Raw genomic sequence first — 26776 nt, 5'->3', positions numbered from 1 at the left:
GGCCGAATCACATTTACTTGGCTAAAAAGCGACCTTCGACTCCCCTCGGGTCATACAGACACTGGGCCTGCGAATTGACCATCATTCTCGTCACATCAATTCCCCGACAAGAGTTTCCACCTGTGCAAAAGCATGAGTTACTACGCGCATACCGGTCTCGCAGCGAACTCACTTCTTGGGGTCAATCAGCGTCTTCTTAATAAAGGATTTGGCTGCAGACAGGGGGATGGCCGGACACTCCGCCTTTCCTTTCACTTTGGCCATCAGACTCGAGATGCTCCCTCTCTTCGAAATCATGGAGCGTTTCTCAGGTTTGCACGAGTCCCCGGCCTACAGTGATAGAAAGACCATGAGCCATCGGCGCGCTCGAGAAACTGGATCGACGCACCTGGGCCAAAACGAACTCCCATGTCCAGAAAGAGACCTTGACGCTGGGACCCATACCCCAGAACTTGGCTTCCGCACCCACATGCCCATCGATGGCGAACTTGACACAGTAGCCGGCCTCCACTCCTGAGCCGGAAGACGGGCTTGGGGACGACGGGCGCGGCGACTTCGGACTTGAGGGCCTTGATGCCCTCTCCTCTATAGCCCGACGGCCCCGGGGGCTCGACGGCGGTGAGGACGAGCCAGAGCTCTCAGCAAAGGTCTTGGACACCTCTACCTCAGCGGAGAGCTTAAACTCGAAACCGACAAAGCCGTTGGCTGTAGTGGGCTTTCCTCCGCCCGCGGCAGCACCGAGCAGGAGTTTCGGAGTAACCGCGATTTCGACGGCGCCTTTGGCTTTTCCAGCGGCGCCATACTTGGCTCCAACCTCTGAGGAAGGGGTGAGACGACGGCTAACGAAGACCACGATGACGTACCAGTGGAATTGAAGTATGGCTTCAACTTAGATCCACTTTTGGGCGGGATCGTGATGACACCTGGATGGAGGTGAGAGGGATGCTGATGAACCCAGCGTGACGGCTCGTACCTTGTTGTACGCCATACTGCAATTTGGTTGTGAGCTCCAAAGAAGCTTCCGCCGATACACTGGCCTCGAGCTTGATACCACCCAAGAGGCCTAGTTTGGCAAGCCTGGGTGCAGAATAGTCAGTGAGTGTTTGAGCCACATACACTCGAGGTATGCGCGTACCCGAACTCCAGCGCTGTGACTCCTGGAATGCCCCAAGGTGGGTTCTCTACTTCCCAACCAAATTTGCCCTATGTCAGAGTATCGATTAGTCAACGAGATGCAGGTCGTCTGAAATTACTTGCCGTCAGTGCGACGTTGAGGGAGAGCTCATGTCGCATATGAGCTTCGAGGCCTATATCAACACGTCAATGCGTCGCCCTTTCGAATTTGAATTTGAACGCAGCAACACCCACCGTCGAAGAACCCGAAGATACGATCGAGGATGCCATTCTTACCCGTTGCAACGCCGCCCCACTTCAACTTACCCCAAAAGAAAGTATCGACCTTCCCGGTGACGGCCAATCCCCCACTGGCGGTTGTGTTGTACTTTACAGGAAACTTGCACTGCAGGTCTTCGGACTTGATTTCGAACGACCTCCACGCATCAGTGGAACTACCGAAGCTGCCGGAGTCGTCCTTCTTGACGACGTCCTTTCCGGTTGGGTAGTCGATTTTGGGTGGGGCGCCGGGTGGGCCATTGAAGTAGTAGGGCTGGATGTATGCATCTATCTTGGTGAACTTGAATGCCGGCGTGGAACCCCGGGGGGAAGTTGGCGTCGAGGGCCGCGACTTATCCATTAACTCTGACGTGTGCTGTGTAAGATATCGGATATGTTTTTCAGAGTGAAAGGTCTTACGATCCATAGCGTAATTCATGAATGCCTCGACAGCTTCCGGCGAAGCAAGGTCATCAGGAATGGCGAAGTTGGTATCAACTCCTGGTTCGGTTATTCCGTACTGCCAAATTCAAAGAGGTCAGATAGGACAGTAAATGGACACATGGGGTATAACTGACGGCAATGAAGTCGACATCCCCGTGTCTAAGTGTCGTTCAGAAAAAATATACGAAAATGAATATGGGTACATACAGGGAGTGGTCAGCTTGATCGAACTAAATAGATCGAATATGTCAGTCATTGCCGCGGGTAGACATTCGAAGGATTACCTTGTCGTCAATACTGATAGCAAGAACCTGAGGTGCGACACCGTCTCGTCGGGTCACTTGGTGGTGCGCGCCAACCGACTGGTCGTCGTGTACCCAGTACTTCGAAATCCTGGCAAACGGAGAGGACGAGCACTGGCGATTCAAGGTCCGTTAACCGGTGTCTTGTTTTCGATATGCGAGGCTTGACTCACACTCTCAGGTAGTCGGACATATTTGTGCACAGGTCCTGAACCTTCGAAGAAGTGGCTGCACCCAGACGCCTCAGTGTCGTCGTTCTGGCATACGAGACGAATGTCTTGACTGAGGGCGTTCGGGTCACAATCAAGGACCACCCATCCCGCCGCCGGGGTAATATCCGCGATGGCGTGCGGGGACTTGGCCATCTACGATGCTTTCAGCTACCACGGAATCAAATAAAGAGGTTGGAATACCCACAAGCTTGACAGTCCCCGACTGGCCAAGGTGGTCAGGTAGATCGTATGCGCACTCGCCATTGAAGCAGGGCTTCGACCAATCGTTGTGGCCGAGGCCAGTAGCGAGAGTGGCGGCTAGGATCGCGAGACCAAATGCCGACTTCATCCTCTGTTTTCAGTTGTGTTGAGACATAGGCCAAGCACTCTCTTGGAGATGTGACAAACTTACAGATGCGAGGACGTCCAGGAGGGATGGGGTGCGTACCCATCAACAGTTGCGGCTACTTTTAACTACACAGACGTTAATCCAATCTAGCAGATTTAGGCATAAGCATAAGCCTACACAAGCACGCCACTGCGATGACACCGTGGTTAGTGGTCGAAATTTGCGGAACTAAAAGAGTGATACCTTTCCATTCTATGTTTCACGGTAGGGAGGCCTGACGCTAGTTGTTTAGTCAAAATATAGTAGGCGCTTGAGTGCTTGGCCGGAGGTCATCGTGCGCTGGCAGCTAGCATTTCCTATGCCAGCTGCTGGACGGACACAGCCATCCCTCGATAGGAATACGTGCCACGTGTCAGTATGACTATACCGAAAGGGAGGAAGTAAAGAACAGGGCCACCTAAGGTGTGTGTTTATATACAATGGTATACAATATTGTGATATTGCTCGGGGTGATCGCCAAATCATGTATTTGAATCATCTGAGTTATGGAACAAGCTGGCCCCCGCCTCCGCTCTTAATATCCTGATATATACAAGGAAACTGAGTGTTGCGAACCTACGAACATAGTCGCACTTACTGGTCAAATAGTCCTATCGTTTCCCTTTCAGATAGATCGTTGGTCATGAGTCTTCCTTCAATTGCACTACGAGGTAGCGTCCGCACATCCGGCGGACTGAGTTGTAACGACGAGGAGCAAGGCGAAGCAGGTGTAGGACTATGCAGCGTGATGTGGTTCTCTATACCCGAGGTCAGGATATGTGGAAGGTAAGGGTGAAACAACGTCGTGTTGACTATTGAATCATGTCCTGACAGATATGCCAGTTGAAACGATGTATGCTGCATTCCTTTAGATAATGAAAGATTACCTGTTAAACGGCAGTACGGCTGGGATAATTCCAGAGGGATATATCTATCATTCGTCTCGCTCTCCACGAAAGCTAAAGGAGACCTCAGCTGGAGTTTTGGCAGTGCTCACCGGGATCTGTTACCTATTTCAGAGGGACTTCTCTGCGAATCCCACTCTCGTTCCCCAATTCTTCTTCGTTGGTTAACTAGGTGAGCGATATTGGGAACTTTCCATATGTATCCACGAAAGTCGTCGGAGCCAGCAGAATAGAACCCATCCGTCTCAAGGCCCATGCTACCAAAAGATCCATGCTAAGAAAGTCCGATTGGAATTATTAAAGACGGAACTACTGCTTTCGAAATAAACTCGCCTTGATGGTACAAGTATTGCAGTAGGTTCGTTGATTCGAGGGCACAGGCGGTCCATCTGGTAAGAGCAAGCCACTAAATGTCGCTATCGGCTGATATTCATGTAGGGAGTAAAGCGTGGGCAGGTGGTTCTATTTGGTGCTTCAGTCATCAAAGAGGGTCAAGGCATCTTTCGGCTTACAAGCAAGGTGACAGCAAGCATATCACCTAGTCTTGTTGATCAATACAAGAACTACGAAGGGTTGGTTCTCACTAACCATCGCAGTTGAACGCCACACTCGATGGCTCCGGCATGCCGAGGCGGCGGGAGCCGCGCTTCGACAGTGTTGTGTTGTACTTTCCAATAATGTTATTCGATTTGACGTTACCGCAACATGGAGTTATGCTCACGCTTTAGACAATCCCACCGTTCGTTCTCTGCGTTAAAGGACCAAATGCCATGCGCATATCTCGTAGGTGTACTCCGCCACGCGAATCCGTTGATAAGAAATTATGCTCTAATGTGGGATGGAAGCGGACGTCGGTGACTTCGACCGATTCTTGAAGTGTTGCCTGCGCTCGGGATAATCCGTTACCTCGTCCATCGTGCATTCGTATACTCCCGTCATCGCTGAAGGCTCGTTGAGTCAAGTTAAGTCCCAAACGGATTGGGACTACCTGGCGCTTAAGAAAAGCTCCTCGTGTTGGCTGTGACAGGTCAGGCCGCGAATACAATCACTATGGTCTTGGTAGATGATGCTGGCCGAGCCTGAACTCCCTGCGTCCAGCTGAGTGCGAGTAGCAACATCAAATCTGAATATTGGTTTGTCGGAGCCTCCCCTGATAGCGGTAAGCAGTCGATAGTGAGTGTGGTGCGAAGGTTGCATACGACAGTAAGTACTGCTTCCTAGCAGAGAATGCCAGATTGAATATGTTTCCCTTTAGTTTTGTCAGCGATCAGGATATATAACTGACAGGGCAAACATACGTGGGGTCCAGTAAATGAGCACATAGGACGATGCAAGTCATCCTGGTGGAAGTCCCAAAGATAAACTACACAATCTAAAATAGTCGTCGATTGGAGCCAAATTAGTGAGAAGCGTAGAAAGAGGTCATACCATCACCCCCACTCGCAAGGAACTGCCCATCAGATGAGAAAGCTAGAGCATTCACGCAGGAAGTATGTCCACAGAGCTTTCTGCATTGCGTACACAGTATGTTCATTGACATCCACGGCATGGATATGGATGACTTTACCGAGAATATGGCAGACCGTGATCAAGAAGAGGTTCTATCATTCGACTTCGGCCTCTTAGACGGCTAGCAAATTCGGAGTTCATGATGGCTCACTGGAAGAGGTCAGATGTCGAAACGTTGAACGTTTGAATGTGTTGTTGGAATTCTCGGGTGGCTGAGCCGCGCCGCGGTATCAGCGGAAGCAAAAATGGATAAGTGGCAGTGCACCACGTGAGTATTTGAAATTCAGGAGAGTTCAGGGGAGCAAATCGCAAGATTTGAGATCACAGATAATCACTTGACAATGAAGTGTTTCTAAGTAGGTATCTTCTACCTCGAGCCTCAGCCTCAGTCGCCGATGTATTGTCTATTCCACTTTGATTACAACTTTCCCAATGTGCGCCTGAGACTCCAGATGTCTGAATGCCTGGAGTGCCTGGTCGAAGGGGAAGACTTTATCAATCACCGGGTGCAGATCGTGAGCCTTGAGCAGCCGAATCAAGCCCTTGAATCTGCGCGGAGATAACGATAACGTACTGTCAGCAAAACCCTATGGGTGGGATCGTCGCCAAACGTACTGTTCCACTGAACCGAACAGGATGCCGCGTAATTGGGCAGCTCTCAGAATGATGGGGTAGACGAGATTGGCGTCGCCTCCCTACAATCACAGCCATCGGTTGGAATAAGTGGGTACTCGGCCGAAGCATATCCATTTACCTGAGCCAAGAAGCCAACCAAGTGGACCCAGCCAGATTGCTTGACTGACTGGAGCGACTTCAACAACGTGCCGAGCCCACCCACCTAATGGCACATATTTGTGTACTGTAAGTCCCTCGATACTAGCTATTATTAGGAGAACGTACTTCAATTACATGATCTACTCCACGACCATTGGTCTAACACAGAGTACATCAGGCATAATTCGTTTCGGATACCGAGAAGTTGGCTGCTTACAATTTCCTTGACGACTTTTTCCCAGTCGGGCGTTGTCTTGTAGTTGATCAAGTGTTTCGCGCCAAGTTTAGAGGCGACTTTCAATTTCTCGTCGGACGAGGATGTCGCAATGACTGTCGCGCCAGAGGCTACAGCAATTTGAAGCCCAAAGCTGTGGACGCGTTTTGTCGTAAGTGGCGAGAAGAGGACAGCATAATGCGCGCTACATACATAGAGACTCCCCCCGTGCCTTGTATGAGTACGTGGTCACCAGCCTTGACAGGATTGGGGCCAAGAAGGGCGTTGTACGCCGTCAATGCAGCGCCACTGTTTTAGCAAAATTGGCAAGTCAGATTTGCCACGGAACAGGATGTATCAACTGTGTACGCACGGCAGAGTCGCCGCCTCTTCAAAGGAGAGATGGTCGGGGATTAGCTCAAGGCCCTTTGAGAGTGTAATCAATATCCGTGTTTATCTCCTACCGCTTCATACGCAAATTACGCACCTCCGCAGGACAGATAACATATTGCGATAATACACCTTGAACGGGACCTCCGCTCATGGTTTTGACCGAAGCATTAGGTTCGAGCGCATCGTACTCGTCGACGTGCATCTGAGCGAAGTTACAGCATACTCGATCTCCGAGTTTCCACTTGCCCTGTGCGTCTTCGCCAACCAGGGCGATTTCGCCGCTGTAGTCAGAGCACGGCACTAGATCCTCTTGTATTCTGACGACAAAGTTGTATCAGCACTTTTGAAGCTATCGAGACAGAAGGATAACGTACATCAGATCGGGACCCCCGTACAGGCCCTTTGCTACAAGCACATCGCGATACTACAAGACAAGGTGATGAGACGAGAATATGGTGAAGTCTCCGCTTTCGGGAAGAACCTACGTTTAGCGATACAGCTTGTACCCGAACCAACACCTCATTAGTCTTCAGAGGTCGAATCGAGCTTTCCTTGAGCGTCAGGTTGTCCAAGGAACCAATCTTTATGGCAAAAAGATCGTCGATAAGCCAAAAACTAAATCATCTAGTTTCCTGAGGACACTCACCTTGGATACAACGTAGTGCTTTGTGGTCGTAGGGGGTGACATGGTTCCGTGTCGCTGAACCTATTTGCTCGCTGCATGGAATATATACTCTAAAGCAATAGAGGTTGTGGAAGTTGTGTGTAAGCTAGTTATGTGTAAGCCATTTACCGATTTCAATCCCACCACAATCGGGAATTAATCATGCCCTCACTCAGCCAACCGTTGCTAATCAAGTTCAGGCCGAATTTTGTGTTTGTTTCGCGTGAGAGGATCCGTCTTTCTGCGCCGACGAGGAGGGGTCCTATCCTTTTCGATGCGCCGCTTCCCGTAACTTCTTGCGATGCATAGGCCAGATTGATCAGCCTGCAAGCCACGCCAAACGCAACCGTATCGCTTGCTGCCGCAAGGCGCATCAGTCTGTGCCGGTGGCTGTGCGTTCGCACACTCAGGAAAGTTGAAACAAGAATCCCTTTGTAGTCAACGCTGATCATCACTGTCCATGCCCTTCATTTCACCCGTTTCATAGTAGCTGCGTAGAGCTCACTGCTAGAATATTATGCCGCTCATTACTCTGGACTACCAGGATGCCTCAACTCGCATGCTTTCACCGGTAGCACCTCAACCAGATCACTCAAAGACTTTTGTCCATTATCTACCACTCGGTGGTACGCCTGACATGGCTTTCTATCATAAGCTGGAGCATTGACCGCTCGCTATCTAGCCACCGTGTTGCTGCTACTTGCGCCACACCCCTCCGTTATCTTCGTCGTCGTGAAATATCACCTTTTAACCCTGGAGGAACCCTTGCTGCTTTTTGTCCATCTTGCTGCAATATACACGCTTTCGTTCCTCGCCTTCTCATCTCTGATCGTGTGTGTTGCGCGGGATCCTGGTCCAGTGAATTCCGTCGACGAGGCCGGTCGAGGGGAGGGAGACGGCCTGATGATGTCCACCGTGTCGGACGATGTGGATTTCAACGGACCAGGAAAGTGGTGTCGGGAATGCTGGGTTCGTCTTTAGAATATCAGCCGTGCAGAGCTGACCAAGCCCGTAGGCACCGAAACCCGAACGCACACACCACTGCTCGCACTGTGGGAGGTGTGTCCTTAAAATGGGTAATGTCGATCCCCTTCTCCCCCCCTTCTCCCCCCTCACCACCACCGCCCAGATCACCATTGCCCGTGGCTTGGTGCTCGCTGCATAGTAAGCACAGCCGACATCTGCTGGTCAGCCTCCGCGATTTTTTACACCGTTGCAGGGCCACAGAACGTACCCGGCGTTTGTTCACTTCCTGACATCTGTGACGCTGCTCGCTACGTACATTGCATTTGTGAACGGCTCCGCGCTTTGGTTTGCGTTCAACAACGTGCTCGCGATTGTAAGTACTAGGTTTGTCGGCCACTCGGCAACTCACCGCCCAAATCTAGGACGAGGCGATATACTTGCACGAACTCAGCTTGTTCTTCGCAGGCGTCATCTTCGCACTGGTCATAGGGTCTTTCCTCTTCTACCATGTATACCTAATTTCGTAAGTGGACACCTGAGCGGTACTCAGCGCCTCATCGACGTGGTTTGGCAGGACGAATCAAACTACGATAGAGAACCTTTCGCCGTTCATGCTGCTCCGACATCTCCCCCCTCTCCCCGCATCTAACAATGCTGGACGCATACTCTCGGATCCCCCATCAGAGCACGAACTTACGTATGAACAGCGATATATTGTGCGAGAAGCGCATGGCGCGATACGATTGTACGACATCGGGTTGAGACGAAATTGGGCGCAGGTGTTTGGATGGGAGCGGAGGTGGGGCTGGGTTCCCAGACTGCTACACGGTGGAGGAAGGTGAGTGACTTGGACGGCTCGGCGCAAGTATTTCTGACTCCATGATAGCAAGGGCGATGGCAGAAGCTTCGTGCGCAATCCACGCTCCGACGACATGCTCGCGACATTAGCTACTGAACTTGTTAAAGCCGGCAAGGACAATTGACGCACAGGGACATTCTTATACGTATCTATTTCTATTAATTTATGTCGCTTTGTACCGCACCATGGCATGACTGTTGCGCGAGATGACGCGATCCGGGTTTGGCGGTTTAAAAGCTTTCGCTCTCGTTTCGCATCTCCTTTCCTTCTCCTCCCAGAAACGATGGCAGTTTCTGCAGATGCCCAAACACGACACTGATATTCCCACTTCAACAGCGACTGCATCGGCACTTGACCAATGTTGCTTGGAGCTCAACATGTTCCTTTGGAACACGCTTAGAACTTGTCTATTCTAGGTGAGCGAGCACGCGGTCCTTCAATCCTCCATGGTGTCTAATTGCACAAGCCCCTTCTCCCACCCTTACGTCGTCTATGACCGGCGACCCCTTTCGCGAACTCTAGGTCCCATCGCTTCGGGGCGGAACTGCTTTCAAGCACAGTTGCTCATACGGCCGGCTCATAACGTCACTTAATCTATACCCCAAATTTGTAATCCATACTGGGGTATAATACCGTAAAACGTGCGCAGCAAGGCTTCCCAATGGCTTCACGTTTCCGTTTCCAACGATTCACAGCATTATAAAGCCCTGTCCAAATCCAAATCCATCGCTTGACAGACCACTTGATTTGCCACTTCTCCCCTCGTATCGCGACGCAGTATGGCCATTCAAATCGTCGACGTCCAGACGCTCAATCAGTCCAGACATTTGGATCTGCAGAGCGACCTCTCCCAGCAGCTTGTTGACGGCTTAACTCGGCCGCATGGCGAAAAGGAAATCCCCACCGTGCTCTTATACGACGAACGAGGGTTAAGACTCTACGACGCCATCACGACCGAAGTCTCGGAATACTACCTCTTTGGCGCCGAGGAGGAAATCCTCAAGAATAAAGCCGATGAGATTGTTCGGACGATGCACAGTGGATTGGGGGACGGGGATCCAGACTCGGAGGTCGTCCTCGAATTAGGCGCCGGGTGAGTTTAAGTTGTTATCGTCCCTTGGGGGTTGCCATAGTTGGCTGATTTTACCCACCCGGCACTGCTTAAAGTTCTCTAAGGAAGACCTCCCACATTCTCGCAGGGCTTTCACGCATCGTTCCTAGCCAGTGCGATACAGCGCCGATCACCTACTACGCCCTCGATCTTGAAGAACGCGAACTTCAGCGAGTACTAGACTCCATATCAAACTCAAGCGTTGGAGAGATGTTGCGAGGAAAAGTAGAAACGAAGGGCCTCTGGGGCACTTACGAAGACGGGCTGAAGTTTGTAGAAGACGAGGGTTCTCCCATCAGCAGCCATTCAAATTCCCCTACTAGCCAATCTTCGAGAAGAGAGTTGGGGCCGCCATCACCGACCCCCAGATCGGGATCGAGTTCCCCACTGCATATTCTATTCTTAGGTTCGTCGTTGGGGAACTTTGACCGCAAGGATAGCGTCAAGTTCTTGCAGTCCATGCCCCTTCGCCCTGGCTCAGGCGATACGCTACTAATTGGTCTCGATCACGATAACGATAAGACGTTGATCGAAGAGGCGTACAATGACCGCAAAGGATATACGAAGACGTTCATCATGAACGGGTTGAGAGCGGCTGGACGTGCGCTAGGAAACGAGGATATGTTTGAAGAAGACAAATGGGAATATGTTAATAGATATAATGAGGCGGAGCGTGAGTGGCTGAGTCCCGCTCAGCTGCATACTCAGTTAACACCTTTCGTAGGTCGGCATGAGGCATATTACAAGTCCAAGTGTCCCCAGAAACTCGAAGATCCGAAGGCGGAACATGGCTACGAGTTCCTTGAAGATGAACTAGTCAAAATCGAGGTCTCCTATAAGGTACGATACGGTGAATGTGACCCTTACAGAACCTAATATGCCGAATGCAGTACTCGGAAACCGATGCCTATAGCCTATTCACTGACTCGGGCCTCCGCCCTATCCAACGTTGGACAGACAGTGCCACCCAGTACTCCCTTTGGCTACTCGAGCGTCCCCCCTTTATGTTCCCCCTTTTGAAGTCCCCAATCGCCTTCAATGGCCTCGGCGAGATCGTCAAAAACTTTCCCCTCTCCAACACGCCCTTCGGCGTTCCTTCACCCCAAGAATGGTCAAACCTGTGGGCCGCTTGGGACTTCGTGACCTTGAAGATGATTCCACCCTCGATGCTCCACGTGAAGCCTATCCACCTGAGGCACATATGCCTATTTTATCTGGGCCATATCCCGACGTTCTTGGACATCCATTTGAGTCGCTTGCTGAAAGAACCGCACACGGAGCCTGAAAGTTTCAAGGTAATTACCTACCATTTGTTTTGGGGGCTTGTAATGATAAACACTCTTCCATCAGTATATCTTTGAGGTGATTCTACGTTCTGTGCTGTCTTCTTGGGCCGTTGATCTCATTTCATCGTTAGCGAGGGATTGATCCTAATGTGGACAACCCGGCCGAATGTCATGTATGTCCTCTGTCAATCCTAATAAAGGACGGCACTCATAACCAATTATCAGCCCCATTCAGAGGTTCCGCAGAATGAAGGCGATTGGCCTTCGCTTGAAGCTATATTATCCTTTCAAGCCCAAGTCCGCTCAAGGCTTTTGCATCTCTACGACGATGTCTTGACAGGAAAGAAGGTGTTGACGCGAAAGGTCTGTCGCATATTGTCAATGACTTTCGAACACGAGGCTTTCCACATTGAGGTATGGCGGAGGCGCTATCACTAAAAGGCGTATTTCTTGACATCGCTTTTCGTTAGACGTTGCTCTACATGCTTTTGCAAGCCGCCGGAAACGGGACTACCCCTCCCCCAGGATTCACACCTCCACCCTGGAGCTCGCTTTCCGCAAACTGGAACGCTCTCCCAGCGTTGGAAAACACGACAGTTACTCTGGGTCCGGAAATCGTAGCATTAGGCCACGACGACGATGAAAGGGAGGATGAAGACCCTGCGTTCATCACTGACGTGAAAGATCACGAATTTGCATGGGATAATGAGAATCCCAAGCGTCAGGTCGAAGTCAAGCAGTTCAAGATTGAGTGGAGGCCGGTCACGAATGGCCAGTTCTACGAATTCTACAAAGAGTATAAGGACGACATGAAGCTCCAATTACCGGCCAGTTGGTTGGAGACAGATGATAAGATGATGGTGCGTATATATTTTCTTTACGTATTGTATACGTTTTGTGGCGAAAATCCGCTCACTATACTGTGGAAGTAGGTTCGCACCCTGTACGGCCCTGTACCTATGAAAGTGGCGCAGAACTGGCCGGTCGTCATTTCGTACGATGGCTTGTCTGCCTATGCGATCGTTAAAGGCGGAAGGCTTCCAACCGAGCCTGAGCTTCGTCTCTTCCTAGATAAATTTGAGAGCGGCTACGAAGGCGGCGCAAATGTTGGGTTCCGTAACTGGCATCCCGTTCCGTTAGTTCTCCGCCTTGGCTCTTATCAGATGTTGTGTTGACCCCACTCGCTCAGCGCAACGACCGGCGGGAAGAAGTACGGTGGAAAAGGTCACAACGGCGGCGTCTGGGAATGGACTTCAACTACGCTCACGAAACACGATGGATTCGAACCATCTAAGCACTACCCAGGATTCACGGCGGATTTCTTTGACGGATGTCACAACGTGATTGTAAGTAATTGATATTGCTACCAGTGAATATGGCTTCTGATACGTTTGCAGTTGGGCGGGTCATACGCATTCATCCCTCGCATGGCTGAAAGGCGCAGTTTGCGCAACTGGTACCAGAGGAACTACCCGTATGCTTGGACGGGAGGGCGAATTGTTTACGATATTTGATGATTGGCAGGCGATATTTTACAATACATGTAAAATGGTACCCGATATGCAAACTTCCCCTTGTTCTTATCCCTATGTCTGACGACTTCTTATTCAAGCCCTTTCCGTGGAGCATGAGTGACGACCTCCGCAAGAGGGACTCGAACTCATTGAACTGTTTGGCTTTGTTTATAGATTCAATGTTATTGAACTTCATCTCAAGTTGAAATACATTAGTGCTCACGCAAAATTTCGGACTAACGGCATCGGACCCTGGTTTCGGGCCAAGTTCCTTGAATTTGGTCATCTCGATACGAATCACCCAGAGGACCGATGGTACCATTCATAGCAGGCATCCTGAAGACCGCGCTCTGTAAAGTTCCAACCTTGTCAAAATGCATGTTCACCCTATGGAGATAGACATCCTGCCTTCCCAAGATGAAGGAGGATCGCTATCCAAGGCTATCCAAGCTTCAAGCCCCACCGCTTGATCCCTTGGGGGCACGCTGTTCCATAAGCGCAATTTTCGTGGTTCTGACAAATGCCAGAATAGGACGGTACTGAGCGTCCGCATTTTTCAATGATCAGTACATGTACTGCTCCCCCATTTGCTAGGTCGGATTGCTGCCAAGGTAAGCGGGTTGATAAATTTTCCGTCGATTATACGATCTTGATCCGTATTGGAGCAGCTTTGCTGGTCACAGCAGTGATAGAAGTGGTCTCGCGTCATATGACAATCGTTGCCATTTATTTGTTGCCATTCAATTGCACGCCTTGTGCTGCCATTGAAGTATACAAAGAAGAACATTGGCTGTATTTCGGTGGAACTTGCGGCATTAATTCTCCTCGGCATGCCTATCCGTAGTCGTATAAAAAGGGAGATGAGGCATTTAATTTGAAGCAGGCACTCATAGGCAGACATGCGTCTATCGGTTGCCATTGCTCTGGCTACTGCCATCCAATTCGTTGGGGCTCACTGTATGTCGTCTCTCACAGTGCTTTGTCCTCAAACTGATCCCTGTGCAGATACTTTCCCCCAGTTCATTGTCAATGGGACCACGTCAAGTGAATGGGAATACGTTCGCATCACAGAAAACCACTGGTCTAACGGACCTGTGAGCCTCTTCTAGTTACTGAATGGCCATATTCCTGATCCAACTTAAAATAGATTCAAGATGTGACCAGCAACGCGTTCCGCTGCTTCGAACTCGACTCTACATCTGCCAGCCAAACCAACACGGCTACCGTTCGGGCTGGCTCCACTGTTGGCTTCAAGGCCTCCAACACCATGGGTAGGTCACTCAGATCGATTAAACAACCGAATTAACATCTGTCCTCGAATCGAACAGGTCATCCTGGTTATTTCTCGGTGAGAATTCATTCTGTACAGCGAGAGATGTTCCTGATCATATCTGAAGGCCTACATGACGCCAGCGTCCCCGGCCGCCAACTCGAACTCGGCTGGGACAGGAAACACATGGTTCAAAGTCTGGGAGTGGGCTCCGGGATGGTCGGCCAGCACCGGTCTGATCTTTGACTCTATGAGTGCGGTATTCCCCTGACCCCTTCATGTATCTCTTACTAACGGTACGCAAGACATCAACGAAGTGTCCTTTCCTATCCCCGCCAGCTTGCCCAATGGTACCCTTGGGCTTCTTATCGTTTGATGTTGCTAATGCCTCCCTCCCCAAGGGCAATACCTGATTAGGATTGAACAGATTGCTCTCCACATCGCCAGCAACTTCGGCGACGCTCAGGTACGCTCCGTATTTATTACTAGCTATATCTCTCACCGTATTCCCGTAGTTCTACATTGGATGTGCTCAAGTTAATGTTGTTGGAGGCGGGAACGGCTCGCCTTTCCCGACTACTTCCTTCCCTGGTGCATACACCGGTAATGAACCCGGCATTGTGCGTACATTCGTCACACTTTGATCGTCTGCTTACCTTGATATCGCTTCTAGAAACTTAACATCTACGCACTCCCTGCTGGGTACTCTGGCTACACTCCTCGTTAGTGTATTATTCTTTCTTGCCACTTCACCTTTTCTGACCACCCTCCTCAGCCGGACCTCCTGTGTGGCATGGTTGATCCAGGAGATCTCGCGATGTGTTGCTATGTACATAAGTCCAGAATCTTCGAGCTCTAATCCATGTAATTGATTCGTCCAGCAGTAAGTTGAGCTGACCATGGGACTCTCAACCATTGAAATTGAATGACTCGAAGGCTAATGAAGCCGCGAATCGTGCAGTCCATGACACTACATTATCCCAGTCGTGCCCTCCTTTTCAACAGGATCCGGCAGCCATGGAGACTGCATTGTACTGCAACTGGGTTAAAGAAGCCAACAGCCGTCGTACCGGATGCTCGCGCAGTTGCCACATGGTTTCAATGAGGCCATTGACTCGCCTCACGATACCTTTTTCTGCGTAGCATAGAATAAGATCTGCAGTCAGTAATCTCGTATCTCCGAGTCGCCTGAGAGTTCCAATCATCTCCGGGTCGCCGTGCAGTACTATTACTTGACTGCAATACCCCATAAAGTTCAAGAATATCACCATGCTGACCCCTGGTCGACCGAGATGCCTCGTTGCTGCAGAGCCCTTTAGCGCTAAGTTAAATGGGCTATCCAACTATGGTGAGTTCTTGTTTTGCCCCCATTGAGTGAGGTCGCGCTCCCTGCTCGCCATCTATTTGAGAATCGACATCGATTCCCAGAGGATGCGGCCTCGTGTTCATCAATAGATTCGGTGCGTATATATTGCTTCAACCTACAAGTGATCTGACGTCTGTGTCTCCACCCCCAGCACACTCGACCCCCCCTCTGCTGTATTACCCTCCAGCATTGTGCCCGTCATCTTACCATGTTTATTTCAATCACTCGACGTGAAGTCCTCCAAGATGCTAATAATGTGATGCCTCCCTGGGCTACGGTAGCTATAGCACTCATAATATTCGGTGAGTCCCGTAACTCATTCCGTTTGGGCCCTCTGGTGACCTTCATTTTGGATTCGCCAGCAATTTTTATGATAATTGTTGGTGTAATATGCCATCGATTCGGATGTCTGGGTTCCTCGCCATCGTCTCGCAATACACCCATGACGAATGCAACATCCCCTAGCAATCGCCATGTCTCCTATACTCCGCCACCTTCGAGACGTGTATCCCAAACACAAGCGGCACAACTAAGTCCACAAAGGCCCATGCACAGGAAAGAGAGGCCCATGTCACAGGTCGTTGGCTTGACATCGTCTGAGACTGTTAATCGAGCCATGCTGCATCCGCCACCCCCAGCGTATACTCCATCAGCAGCTCGATCAAGCTACGCCCCTATCGCACCTGTAATCGAAAAGGGGTACAGCTCTATATCTGGGTCCCGCGGTGAGTACAACCGTGATGCACTGATATCTCAGGTTCCTGATATGCCACCTCCGCTCAGTGTCTAGAAACACTTCCAAAAGTAGCACACAGTTCCCCATCATGAACAATTGATTGCCTTCGCAAGCTTCACACGTTGTAATTCTGAGATGTGCTTAATTCCCTATTGCTGTCGATTATTTATATACTCATCAGTTTATATAACAACATGACCGAGTAGATGTATATGCAATTATCTCCCCAAATTGGAGCAAGATCCAGAGGCAATCAAATTGTGTACATAAATACCAAATACATGATCGGGTGATGGCAAGTTTGTTGGCTTCAACGTCAACATGCCGGTAAGGCTAGATCTTCGAGCCAAGCGATCAGTAATCTGCGAAGTAGCCAAATCAAAGCCAAATATCAGCTCAACTGTCGAATCCGCAGTACAATTCTCCATCTTCTCAAGCGCCGAGTGATGTAGTTACGCTCGACCTGAGGGTTCCTTTAACTGGCCGTGGGGGAATATGTTTCGCAAATAGGGAACACGTTCACACTTATAGGTGGTGATGGTGTGATCACATGTTGGTATCTGGCCCGAACGTCGCCGTCCGAAGATATAACAGGACGCTGACACCTCGACTTACTCACACGTCAATAGTGGTGACCTGGTGTCCGCCCCGCCATTGTCTACTGAGTGTTGTTGGCATGCAGAACTCGAGTGCCCAATGTTTGGAGCTTACATTCCACATCTGCTGTTAAGCCACCGCCAGATGACACTACCAGGGTGCAGGTAAGACAGCGAGGAATATCGTACAAGTCAGGGGCGGTACTTTTCACACCAATTGTTCCCTAGAAGGATGAGCTCGAAAGACCATGCCTTTTCTGCGTAGATAGAGGGTCACCATCGCTAACAACACATGAATTGCAAGCAGGAGGATCTTGCAGATGCTAGCAAGAACCTTACTTGAACGGTTTGAGGAAGCACTCACAAGACTTGGTTGTTCAATCAATCAACGCCTTCTGCTGAACCTTTTAGCACCAGTACGCGGCAGGTAAGCACAGAAGACGTACATTTTAGTAATGTAACTTGGGGCGGCATCTCTACAGATTTGTGAAGAAAAAGGTATAGTTCGCCGCTGAATCCAATTCTCGAGCGGTAGCTTTCCGTGGCCGATGGGTTCGGCGGGTGACGGCCTTTCGTTTCGACCAGGCCCGATCCGCTTCGACGGCGAAAGGAGACATCTTATCCATGTTTAGCCACTCCATGAAGGGATTGACGAGGGAAGAGTTTTGGGCTGGCCTTTGAGTCGTTTTGTTGAGGGTTTGTTGCCGGTTGTCCATGGTAGGGGAAGATATAGAGGAGCCCCGAATGGACTAGTGATACTCAGGACTTGTTCCAGTGCTCTAAACCAAACTCACCGCCGGATCAGAGTCGATTACTATTGGCTGCAAAAAGACTATAATTAGTCTGTACTAATACGTGGGCGGCATAGCTCACGCTGTTGTCTGCAATCTCCACTGCAACGCCGTCATCATCAGACATTGTCAGGTCCAATATCGTCTCCCCTTGATTTGGCAGGGTAAGCTTCTAGAGAGATATACCGGAGCGGGCTGATCAATTACCAGAAAGACTAATACGACGGTATGATGCCCTTACTTCTGCAATGATCATGATATCATCATCACTGTCGTCAATACTGAAGATGCCCTGGATTAGTTTCTCTTTAATCTAGAGCTTTATGCCAGTGCCATCATCACAGTACCCACTTGGACTGCTGTTGAATTGCGTTGGTTGAGGCATCTGTTGCAAGTCCAACTCTGTATACCTCTTATATGATCATCTCTGTTGGACGCCTTGAGAAGCGCGGTGAGCTCCACAGCTGAGAGGGCAGGCGTATGGCAATCTGTCCGTCTTTGCCATCAGCCTTCGACTTTTTGCAATATCTCTACTATTTAGTAGATCACTTACTATGGTGCCAAGAGGCAGAGCAACGTGAGCAAGTCAATAAAAAGGCCTTTGCGCCTGTTTCTTTACCGCGACAGAATTTGCAAGGACCTGGCATATCCAGGGCGGGGAGAACGTCGTGGGTATACTATGCTTCATCAATGCTTCGTACCCCATCACTACTTCGTAGCGTCACAAACGTCACGTCACAGTGTTGCACTCCGACTTGGCGATCACAGGGACGAGCGGAAAAGGTATTGGAACTCACGTAGGATAAATCAATCCCAGATTCATTGTCCGCAGCGGCTTCTGCGGCAGAGCGTGGCACCAGCCAAGATTCTACCGTTTGAAATATGGTCGTGTATTGCTTCAAAGTGGTACGAATGCGTGCGTAGGCATTGCTACATCACATTCCGAGAATATCTTAGCAGGGGAGGAGACAATGGGTGAGTAATTCAAGGGGTACGAAGTAGTGATGGGGTACGAAGCATTGATGAAGCATAGTATTGTAGACTGGTCACCGTACTTGGCGCCCCTGCTGAGTTTGAATAATTGCTTTTCGACCACCGCGAAGGTTCAACGTTGCAAGTTTCCAAGTTCCACTTATCTGGCGGTGGAACCAAAAATCGAGCCATCATTGCACCGAACAACAACTTGGGTCTGTACCACTTCACAGCCACACTGCAATCGAACTATGCATTCAAGGCTTCAAATCACTCGAGCCCAAATCGAGCCAGGCTACCTATTTCCCATGAAAGGCAAGCGCTACTATTATCATTGTTGATCAAAGCTGAATGTCACTGTGCGTTTGACCAGGCTATCACCAACCCAAGTTCAGTTAGAACAATTCCAAATTCTCGTGCCCTGACTGTCAGTCCGAGCACCAATTGTTCAGTGATTCAAGTTACGTACCCAGTGGTCTCGAGTGTCCGGATGTTTTGAATTCACAGGGCCGCAGCCGTCGCGATGATGTACCAGTACTCTGGTGAGCATATAGGCCGATAACCTGACTTTTCTCTTACCTTTATCACTGAATGATTGGCGTGTAGAGAGTCCCTATCCAACCTAGGAAACTGTGAATCGCGTGAACACATTCGCGCTCCGAATTGGCACCATATGCCCCGTTTACTCTGTAATTTCCGCAGCATCTCTTCGGATAAAGGAAGCTTCCAGGGACATTCTAGCAGGTCACCTCGTGTCCTACGCCAAGGTGGCTTCAGATGGAGAAAGCTGTCGTGCGTAAAATACTGATTTTGTGATTTCCGCAGCACATCAATAAATAAAACTTCCTGGATCATCGCACCGTTGTTATTCCGACAAGCTACCATGCCCTACACCATGCTGGTCTCAGACGAGGAAAACGTCGCTCTCCTCGAAGAAAATGAGGAGGAAGAAAATCTTCCTCCACGATCCCTATGTCAAAGGTGTCCATTTCTTCGCCTACTCATTTCGCCTACGTTCCTCTGGGTCATCATCGTCGTCGAAACCATCGGCTTTGCTGCTTTTATGGCGTACGCTGCTATTAATGAAGAAAAGGCCCCATACTGTGCATATTCTCCATTCTATCTGTTCTACCCCGATGCTGATTATTCTCGACCGCTCCATTTAGCTCCCGTGAACGACGCTATTTCATACAACTACCAAAGCTTTGTGGGAGGGTTCAATCAAGACCTCTCTCTATTCCAGGCTCCGCCGTCGAAGGAACTAGACCAACGATGGCGAGACCTATACAGCCGTACGTATGTCCCGCCCTGCTACCAGCCTGCATACGGGATCGTTGCGCAGGACATCGACGATCCTCCTTCAAGGGATCATCCCGTATGCGAGCTGGCTACAGGACCACATTACAGCTTAGTAACTCATGACCATGCTTTACAGTTGGTATGTCTCGTATTTCGAGATACGAAGCAGCCAAGTTGCCCAACGCAACAGTGCCAATCCCAGGCGATGAAGGGCACTACATCGTAGAGCTCGACGTCTTTCATCAACTTCGCTGTTTAGTAAGCTCATATTTTAAAACCTGGCTGCCTATAGCTAACACCCATCACTTAGGACCGTATCCGTCAAACTATATACTCTGACCACTATCCCGATGCGCGCATTTCCCTTGGAGACAACCAACAATACGCCAGCCACTGCATCGACTCTATCCGCCAGTCCCTCATGTGCTCGTCCGACGTCAGCCTACTCGTCTGGCAGTGGGATGAAGCAACACAGCAGTCACGCATTCGCAACGATGTTGTTCACAGGTGTAGGGACTTCGACAATGTCAAGGGGTGGGCGTTGCATCGCCAGCTCAAAGGCGGCTTCAACACAAGTGTCCGGGCGCATTAAAGGACGTTGCTCGGGCTTTGATCCACGAGGTACTTCCAAGTTTCATGTCTGATGGAATCATTCGGGCGTATCTACTTACGTTCATTTATGCAATCCCTTTGTCTCAAACCTCCTTGTCTCTGACTCTAAGCACTTCTATTTCCTTGCCACAAGTTTGTTCACTATCATCTATCTGGAGAACTTGAGTCCGTGGCGTTTTCTCAAATTATGGGACCAAACAATGGCATTACTCATCATATCATACGTGGAAGTAAAGTGGCATCGTAAACCACGGTTATCTGGGTTTACCAAGGCCCAAAGTTGCAGCCCCATGGGAAAAGGGCTCCACGGTGTCACTTCCAAGCCTCCCAGGCCCTGACGGTGTACCACGCAGAATGTACTGCGCAGTAACAACGCTGGCGGGATGCCAATTATTTCCGTCACAAAAGGGGAAAGGAACTGCACACACACCGGATCGGCTCCGATTCGTCAGTACCGATTTACGGCCTTGTATGTACCATCTTCGTAGAAGATTGACACAATATTTGAAGGGGCCTTAGCGACGCCGTGATTCATTTATCGACCGTCGACCGTATCGAGTAAAATGTAAGAGGAGGAGTTTCACGCTACAAAAGAGGCTGAATTCTTGCGCTCTCTGAGCCAGTACGAATCCTGCAATGCACACTTTCCCAGCCAACGTGGTTATAAATTATACGACACGCTGAGGGGAGAAAACATCACCCTCTATCTTCCCTATGCACTCCTCTGCTACAGCCAGCTCTTGCATACGTGGGTCGTGCTAGCACGCTTGCCCTCCCGATTCCATATTTCTCCATGAGCTCGTCCTTATCTCTTTTCACGTCATCTACCGTCAATCGATACCCCTTCGGCGTGATCCCCTTCCCAAACGTTTCCGTAACATGATTCGAGCAAAGCAGAGCAACGAAAATATTCAGGATGTGCGCTGGAATGATTAATCCGAAGATGATTTTCCAGATCGTTTCTAGATGGGCCTTCTCGAATGATAACAATGCCGACTTGCATCCAGGTAAGGAGGTGCGTGGGTAACATCGATTGCTCATGGTCGCTTGATGAAGAGCATTAAACCATCCGCAGCATTGTAGCGAGTTTTGAATCATTACTCTTCCTACCTCCGTGTAGTCCTGACTCCACGCGCGCTGTAATTTTCTATCGAGGGAGAAAGCGCTCCGTTTGTAACTGGTATACCCAATGACGAGGATAGATACGAGAGATGGCCAAAGGAGCAGAGTGTAAACCGCAAGGATGGGCCGCGAGTTCAGAATGACCCCGGTGAAGCCAAGGATGAAAGTAAATAGCAGGATGGCGGCAGCTATAGTGGCAAGCACAAGAATATCGTTATCTGCGACGTAGATCACATCTGATAGATTCCACGCTACGTCAAGGTCAACCAATGTTCACTGACGAAGTAATGCAAAGACGTACTCCTAAACCAGGTTGATATCGCTGCTGTAGCCAATACACAGCTGTACGAGAGTAGTAATAGCACGGAAAGAATCAGCGCCCATTTGAACTTATTCCACCGGCCGAGCGTTTCTATGCCCAGGCCGTTTGCTTGCTTCAAAGTCGATGGGAGGTCCTTCTCCTTGGTGAGCTCGAAGGAGAACAGCTTAGGATGGAGATCAATAGTGGATGTGCTGACAGACTTTGGGCAGGGCCATTTATTTGTAAATTTGCTAGTTGTTCCAATATCCCGGATAAGAGAGTTGCCTTCTCCAGATGCAGACGTAGACTTCTGTTCGTGATCGTCGATGCACACGGTGCTACGACTGTACGCGGAACTGGCGGAAGGCTGGCGCGATAGAAATCCAGCAGGCTGTTGCGCAGGAATGGAGACAAAGCTAAGACCACGGCTGAGATAGCTCCGGAAAGTTCCAGTCACCGAGCGGAGATTGGGTCCAGTTGTGAAGTCAGGTGTGGGTAAACGCACAATTTGCGACACTCTTGTGACATCGGAGAACATAGAAGAATGAGAGTGTTCTCTTGTTGGTAGACGTGGCGTTAAGTGAATAGATGTGAATGTGTCCCCAAGGGCGGGCCCGTTTCCTTGCAGAGGTCGCTCGTAGCAAGACGGTCCATCGTCCGTCGAATGGCCACCAGCAATGAAGGTGCCACTAGGAGGGTGGCGGCCGGAACGACGTCTAAATGTGTTGTCTAGTGGCCTACCATTTCTAGAGGCTGCCTGTGGTTTTCGATAATCCATAGGCCGTTGGTGATGGTACAAGTCCAAGGGTACAGGGGCCACAGGCGCTGGTCTTTTCCTAAGCAAGTACAAATAGACTAAGCGCCGTTTAGTGGCGATTCGTGAACTTCTCGACTTCATACCATCAACTATCACTTCCTCCTCCAGGAAGTTGACCGGTTTCCCCTTCTATGACCATGTTATCTACATGGCTCTCTGCGTCGCGTTCGTGTCGATGTAGAGTCTTGTCTCTAGGTTCTTCGGTGCGAGTAGCTTCTGGGCTGCAGAAAAGTGAGTTTTTCCTCTGCTCTCGACTTTTGCGCTTTTGCCGACTCGGGACCATCTGTCTTTGCACAGGTTGTACCCGAGCCAGCTTGGTACTCCAGAGACGATAGTCGTCTCGGATATCCTTTTTTTTTGTTGTAAAAAAGTCGCAGAAAGTCCATGTTCTGACCGCGTATGCACTTGACAGTTGGGGCACACAACGGTCTTTTCTATCGATATCGAACCGAGTCTACGGCAGCTGCCATCGAGACAGAGACGACGACCAATAATGGCACCCAGTCACCTATACCTCCTTCTCAACCGGGGCAGAGCACCGGCGTAGTATCGGACCTACCAGAATGGAAATCTCTAAAAGGGCGAATACAGCACGATACGCTCAAAGCCCTCACGGTGAAGCCCTACAAATACGACAAGATGACTAAAGTTCAGGCCGACGTCCTTGATCAACTTCCTGGACTTATCGCTCCCCCTGATGCCGAGGATCCCGACCCTCCGACTCGAGATTTACTCGTTCGCGCAAGAACGGGTACTGGGAAAACTCTCGCATTCTTAGTTCCAGCTGTTGAAGCACGGTTAGCGGCCATTGAACGTGCCGGCAAGCAGGCAGTAATCGACGCTGGTGTCAAGTCTGACAAACACTTGGAGGATAGGGCGCGGAGAGCATTCGCTCGTCGACATGCTGGCACGCTGATCATTAGTCCCACACGCGAGCTGGCCACCCAAATTGCTAACGAAGCCATCAAACTGACTCACCACCACGAAGGCTTCGAGGTTCGGCTATTCGTTGGAGGCATGAGCAAACGCCAGCAAATGCGCGAATGGGCGAGAGGTCGCAGGGATATTGTCGTGGGCACACCTGGCCGTCTACGTGACGTACTGCAGAGCGAATCAGAGGTCGCGCACGGTCTAGAAAATACACCCATGCTCATTCTCGACGAAGCAGATACGTTGCTTGATCTAGGATTCCGTGAAGACATTGAATCTATCAAAAGGTTCCTTCCCTCTTCACCCGAGCGTCAGACGTTCCTGTTCTCCGCCACGGTCTCTTCTGCAGTTCAACAAATTGCAAAGTCATTCCTATCGGACAATCACGCGTACATCAATTGTGTCTCTGGCTCAGACCCGTCTCCCGTCCACGCACATGTACCCCAATACCACACTGTGCTCCCTACGGCAGCCCATCAGATTCCAACTGTCTTACGTCTCCTCGCTCACGATCAACTCACCAACCCAGGGTCCTCTAAAGCCATTATCTTCTTCCCTACGACAAAGATGACCGTGATGTTCGCCAACATTCTTCGTGACGTCGCTCGCCAATGCCTACCTGCTGGCCGCAATACGCGTGTCTTCGAACTGCACTCAAAGCGTGCCCAGGAGTCTCGTACACGGACCTCTGACGCGTTTAGGGCTGACACTTCTGGTGCGTCGGTTCTCATCACGTCAGATGTTTCTGCTCGTGGAGTAGACTATCCTGGCGTAACGCGCGTTATTCAAGTCGGTATACCGTCGGGTGCTGAGCAATATGTGCATCGAGTTGGGCGAACCGGCCGTGCTGGACGTACTAATGGCCGCGGCGACCTCGTTCTTCTCCCTTGGGAAGTCAGTTTCGTTACATGGCAGCTTACCAAAGTGCCTCTCAAACCTCTCACCGTCAACGAACTGAAAGCCCAAGTAACTGAGCTCGCAGCCAAACACGATGCAAACCCGACCGCCTTTTTCGACGACGCGAACGTACCTCGTAAATCGAACATCTTCTCCACCCAGCCCCTTGCCCCCATTCTGGCAGATGTCGATCGTACTGCCTCCGATTTGTTGGCGAAGGTGGATCCGTCGGACATTGAGGAGACCTTCATGTCACTCCTTGGATTCTATGTGGGACATGCCCAAGAACTTCGCATAAGGAAGGGTGAAATTCTGGAGGGTTGCAAGGACTGGGCCGTTGATGCCATGGGCTTGCAAGCCCCTCCTCACATCAGTCCGACGATGTTGGACCGTCTTGGTCTCAGGGATCGTGGTGGCTCCAAACCTTCCGGCAGGTTCAACTCCCGCAGCTCATTCTCATCCCCTCGCTCGTCGTCTTCCTCATACTCTCGCCCCTCCTCTTCGCACTCCCGCCCCTCCTGGGAAAGCCGAGGTCATGTTCGAGGCGGTGAGGGCGGCGACGGCTCGTATCGTGGCCAACACCCTTCCCGTAGCTTCGATTCGAACGGCTCCCAGGATCGTAGAAGCTCCCGCAGCTATGACTTGGACAACCGTGGAGGCTATCGCAGTTCTCGAGGAGACCAGAGCTCACGGGGTGGATGGAATTCCAGGAATGAGGGGTAAGCCCCTCGAAGGACCTTCAGGCTCCTCCCCACACCCGTCAGTATATCTGCAATTCATGATCTACATCTATCTCCGTGGAACGCTATTGTAGTTCGTTGCGAAAAGTTGATGCCGCGAATTCACCAACTCCCTGGAGCAAAATTTACATTACTACTTGCTTAATGGACTTACAGAATATTTAGAACAGGATACCAATCTCTTGCACCTTAGTTAATACTGGTTGAAATAGAAGAACGAGCAGACCTCTTTCCATAAGCTATGCAGAATTGGAGGTTCTCATTCTCTCCATCATTGGAAACAGGCAATTGACCGAGGAGGCTGTCAAAGGCTCGTGAGTTGCGTCCTTCTAGTCTATCCTTGACACTTCTATTGCAAGACCAGAATGGAATGGAGGGTCGCTAATACCAGCTAAGCTTTTAAAAAGTTGTAGAAGCTACCTTTCATTGGCCAGACGGCTCTTCCTATTGGCTGTTCTCTATTTGTACTTACTTGTTTCATTATATGATTGTTCTCTTCCTGTTGATTGTTTTCTGTTTCCTCTTTTGCTCTCCTTACACTGGTGACATAATCCAATGGCCCCCCCCCGCGATTACATTGTGATTAAACTAAGTGCCTATATAGTACATAACACCAATGTAGTTATGCAGTAAATATGATTAAAATCCATTATATTTCCCTGTTTTCTCCAATATGACGGATGAGATTACTTTGAATATGGCTTCTTGGTGTGATCTCAAAAGTGTCGGGGATTCCAGCATGAATTCATTGAAAGTATAAGTTGTTATAGGCACATCCAGGAGGCCCCTTAGGGGCTACTAGGGACGCATTCACATGCGTTCCTGGCTATGGGCTCGGGCCACGTATACACGCGGCCACTCGGACTTCTCGGATTACAGACTAAGTACATATCCAAGCACACTGTACTTACTATGACCGGGCTCATTGCTGTTTTGTGAACGTGCGGACGCCGCATGTTCCCCAGTATATATTCCTGTACTGTACATACAGTTGCCTTAGTTTGAATATTAGTTCTTTCTGCACTTGCATTCCTCGCCTCTCTATTGAGGTTCCCCCGTTGCATCCCTTTGCCTCTGCCCGTACCCTCGGTACCCGCGTAGGACTCCTCCTGGAAATACAGGGCACGCAAGAGTGTGGGAGGCGCAGCCAGTAGCTGAAGCCAAGCCCGTACGTCCTTGCTCCCCTCGTTTCCCCTCCGCACATCTACATGGAACTGCACACCTGCGAGTCCGCATATCCCGAGCCCCCTGCGAGTGTGGCTCTTAACACTATTGCCATGTCCACAGACTTTGCGTTGACTACATGAAGACTCGGCCCTGCGGGAAAATCACATATCCATAGTGTGCCAAATGAATCTGCATGTATAGCAGGATCTGGAATTCCATAGAGAGTG

The 26776-nt window shown here is 50.1% G+C and overlaps 10 protein-coding genes across 10 annotated transcripts; 5 read left to right on the top strand and 5 right to left on the bottom strand.

Moving 5' to 3' along the window:
- Window positions 1–95: 95 nt before the first annotated feature.
- On the bottom strand, window positions 96–2699 carry PC9H_010944 (uncharacterized protein; the record flags this gene model as incomplete). The annotated part of the gene is made up of 14 exons (XM_036780434.1): window positions 96–120; window positions 173–330; window positions 389–816; window positions 864–923; window positions 974–1077; window positions 1136–1203; window positions 1270–1307; window positions 1369–1758; window positions 1813–1912; window positions 1971–1995; window positions 2044–2066; window positions 2121–2252; window positions 2312–2503; window positions 2556–2699. The coding sequence occupies 14 exons, from the start codon at window positions 2697–2699 to the stop codon at window positions 96–98; spliced, it is 1887 nt and encodes a 628-aa protein (XP_036627817.1).
- Window positions 2700–3332: 633 nt separating this feature from the next.
- Window positions 3333–4965, bottom strand: PC9H_010943 (uncharacterized protein; the record flags this gene model as incomplete). The annotated part of the gene is made up of 10 exons (XM_036780433.1): window positions 3333–3565; window positions 3626–3697; window positions 3749–3900; window positions 3957–4105; window positions 4156–4181; window positions 4232–4310; window positions 4374–4584; window positions 4632–4793; window positions 4843–4892; window positions 4942–4965. The coding sequence occupies 10 exons, from the start codon at window positions 4963–4965 to the stop codon at window positions 3333–3335; spliced, it is 1158 nt and encodes a 385-aa protein (XP_036627816.1).
- Window positions 4966–5556: 591 nt separating this feature from the next.
- On the bottom strand, window positions 5557–7221 carry PC9H_010942 (uncharacterized protein; the record flags this gene model as incomplete). Its single annotated transcript, XM_036780432.1, has 11 exons — window positions 5557–5701; window positions 5768–5847; window positions 5907–5990; window positions 6053–6085; window positions 6144–6294; window positions 6354–6449; window positions 6514–6566; window positions 6628–6850; window positions 6908–6957; window positions 7019–7114; window positions 7180–7221. 11 exons carry the CDS (start codon window positions 7219–7221, stop codon window positions 5557–5559), a joined length of 1053 nt encoding a protein of 350 aa, XP_036627815.1.
- Window positions 7222–7714: 493 nt separating this feature from the next.
- On the top strand, window positions 7715–9146 carry PFA3 (palmitoyltransferase for Vac8p; the record flags this gene model as incomplete). Its single annotated transcript, XM_036780431.1, has 8 exons — window positions 7715–7823; window positions 7880–8166; window positions 8213–8273; window positions 8327–8361; window positions 8417–8536; window positions 8586–8686; window positions 8738–9001; window positions 9050–9146. 8 exons carry the CDS (start codon window positions 7715–7717, stop codon window positions 9144–9146), a joined length of 1074 nt encoding a protein of 357 aa, XP_036627814.1.
- Window positions 9147–9801: 655 nt separating this feature from the next.
- Window positions 9802–12933, top strand: PC9H_010940 (uncharacterized protein; the record flags this gene model as incomplete). Its single annotated transcript, XM_036780430.1, has 11 exons — window positions 9802–10115; window positions 10190–10806; window positions 10858–10973; window positions 11024–11428; window positions 11484–11495; window positions 11551–11592; window positions 11645–11833; window positions 11890–12279; window positions 12352–12554; window positions 12609–12765; window positions 12817–12933. 11 exons carry the CDS (start codon window positions 9802–9804, stop codon window positions 12931–12933), a joined length of 2562 nt encoding a protein of 853 aa, XP_036627813.1.
- An 899-nt stretch (window positions 12934–13832) lies between these two features.
- PC9H_010939 (uncharacterized protein) lies at window positions 13833–15004 on the top strand (the record flags this gene model as incomplete). The annotated part of the gene is made up of 10 exons (XM_036780429.1): window positions 13833–13890; window positions 13939–14027; window positions 14081–14204; window positions 14262–14281; window positions 14331–14457; window positions 14509–14553; window positions 14605–14669; window positions 14719–14823; window positions 14877–14925; window positions 14979–15004. 10 exons carry the CDS (start codon window positions 13833–13835, stop codon window positions 15002–15004), a joined length of 708 nt encoding a protein of 235 aa, XP_036627812.1.
- Window positions 15005–17377: 2373 nt separating this feature from the next.
- On the bottom strand, window positions 17378–17819 carry PC9H_010938 (uncharacterized protein; the record flags this gene model as incomplete). Its single annotated transcript, XM_036780428.1, has 3 exons — window positions 17378–17650; window positions 17696–17722; window positions 17775–17819. 3 exons carry the CDS (start codon window positions 17817–17819, stop codon window positions 17378–17380), a joined length of 345 nt encoding a protein of 114 aa, XP_036627811.1.
- Window positions 17820–19559: 1740 nt separating this feature from the next.
- Window positions 19560–20555, top strand: PC9H_010937 (uncharacterized protein; the record flags this gene model as incomplete). The annotated part of the gene is made up of 3 exons (XM_036780427.1): window positions 19560–19956; window positions 20100–20221; window positions 20274–20555. 3 exons carry the CDS (start codon window positions 19560–19562, stop codon window positions 20553–20555), a joined length of 801 nt encoding a protein of 266 aa, XP_036627810.1.
- A 716-nt stretch (window positions 20556–21271) lies between these two features.
- PC9H_010936 (uncharacterized protein) lies at window positions 21272–22776 on the bottom strand (the record flags this gene model as incomplete). The annotated part of the gene is made up of 2 exons (XM_036780426.1): window positions 21272–21948; window positions 21999–22776. The coding sequence occupies 2 exons, from the start codon at window positions 22774–22776 to the stop codon at window positions 21272–21274; spliced, it is 1455 nt and encodes a 484-aa protein (XP_036627809.1).
- A 438-nt stretch (window positions 22777–23214) lies between these two features.
- On the top strand, window positions 23215–25365 carry PC9H_010935 (uncharacterized protein; the record flags this gene model as incomplete). Its single annotated transcript, XM_036780425.1, has 1 exon — window positions 23215–25365. One exon carries the CDS (start codon window positions 23215–23217, stop codon window positions 25363–25365), a length of 2151 nt encoding a protein of 716 aa, XP_036627808.1.
- Window positions 25366–26776: the final 1411 nt, after the last annotated feature.

This window comes from Pleurotus ostreatus (genome assembly GCF_014466165.1).
Source record: "Pleurotus ostreatus strain PC9 chromosome Unknown scaffold_8, whole genome shotgun sequence".
Taxonomy (NCBI): Eukaryota; Fungi; Basidiomycota; class Agaricomycetes; order Agaricales; family Pleurotaceae; genus Pleurotus; species Pleurotus ostreatus.
The sequence above is the reverse complement of the archived record's forward strand: the minus strand, read 5'-3'. Positions and strand labels throughout refer to the sequence as shown.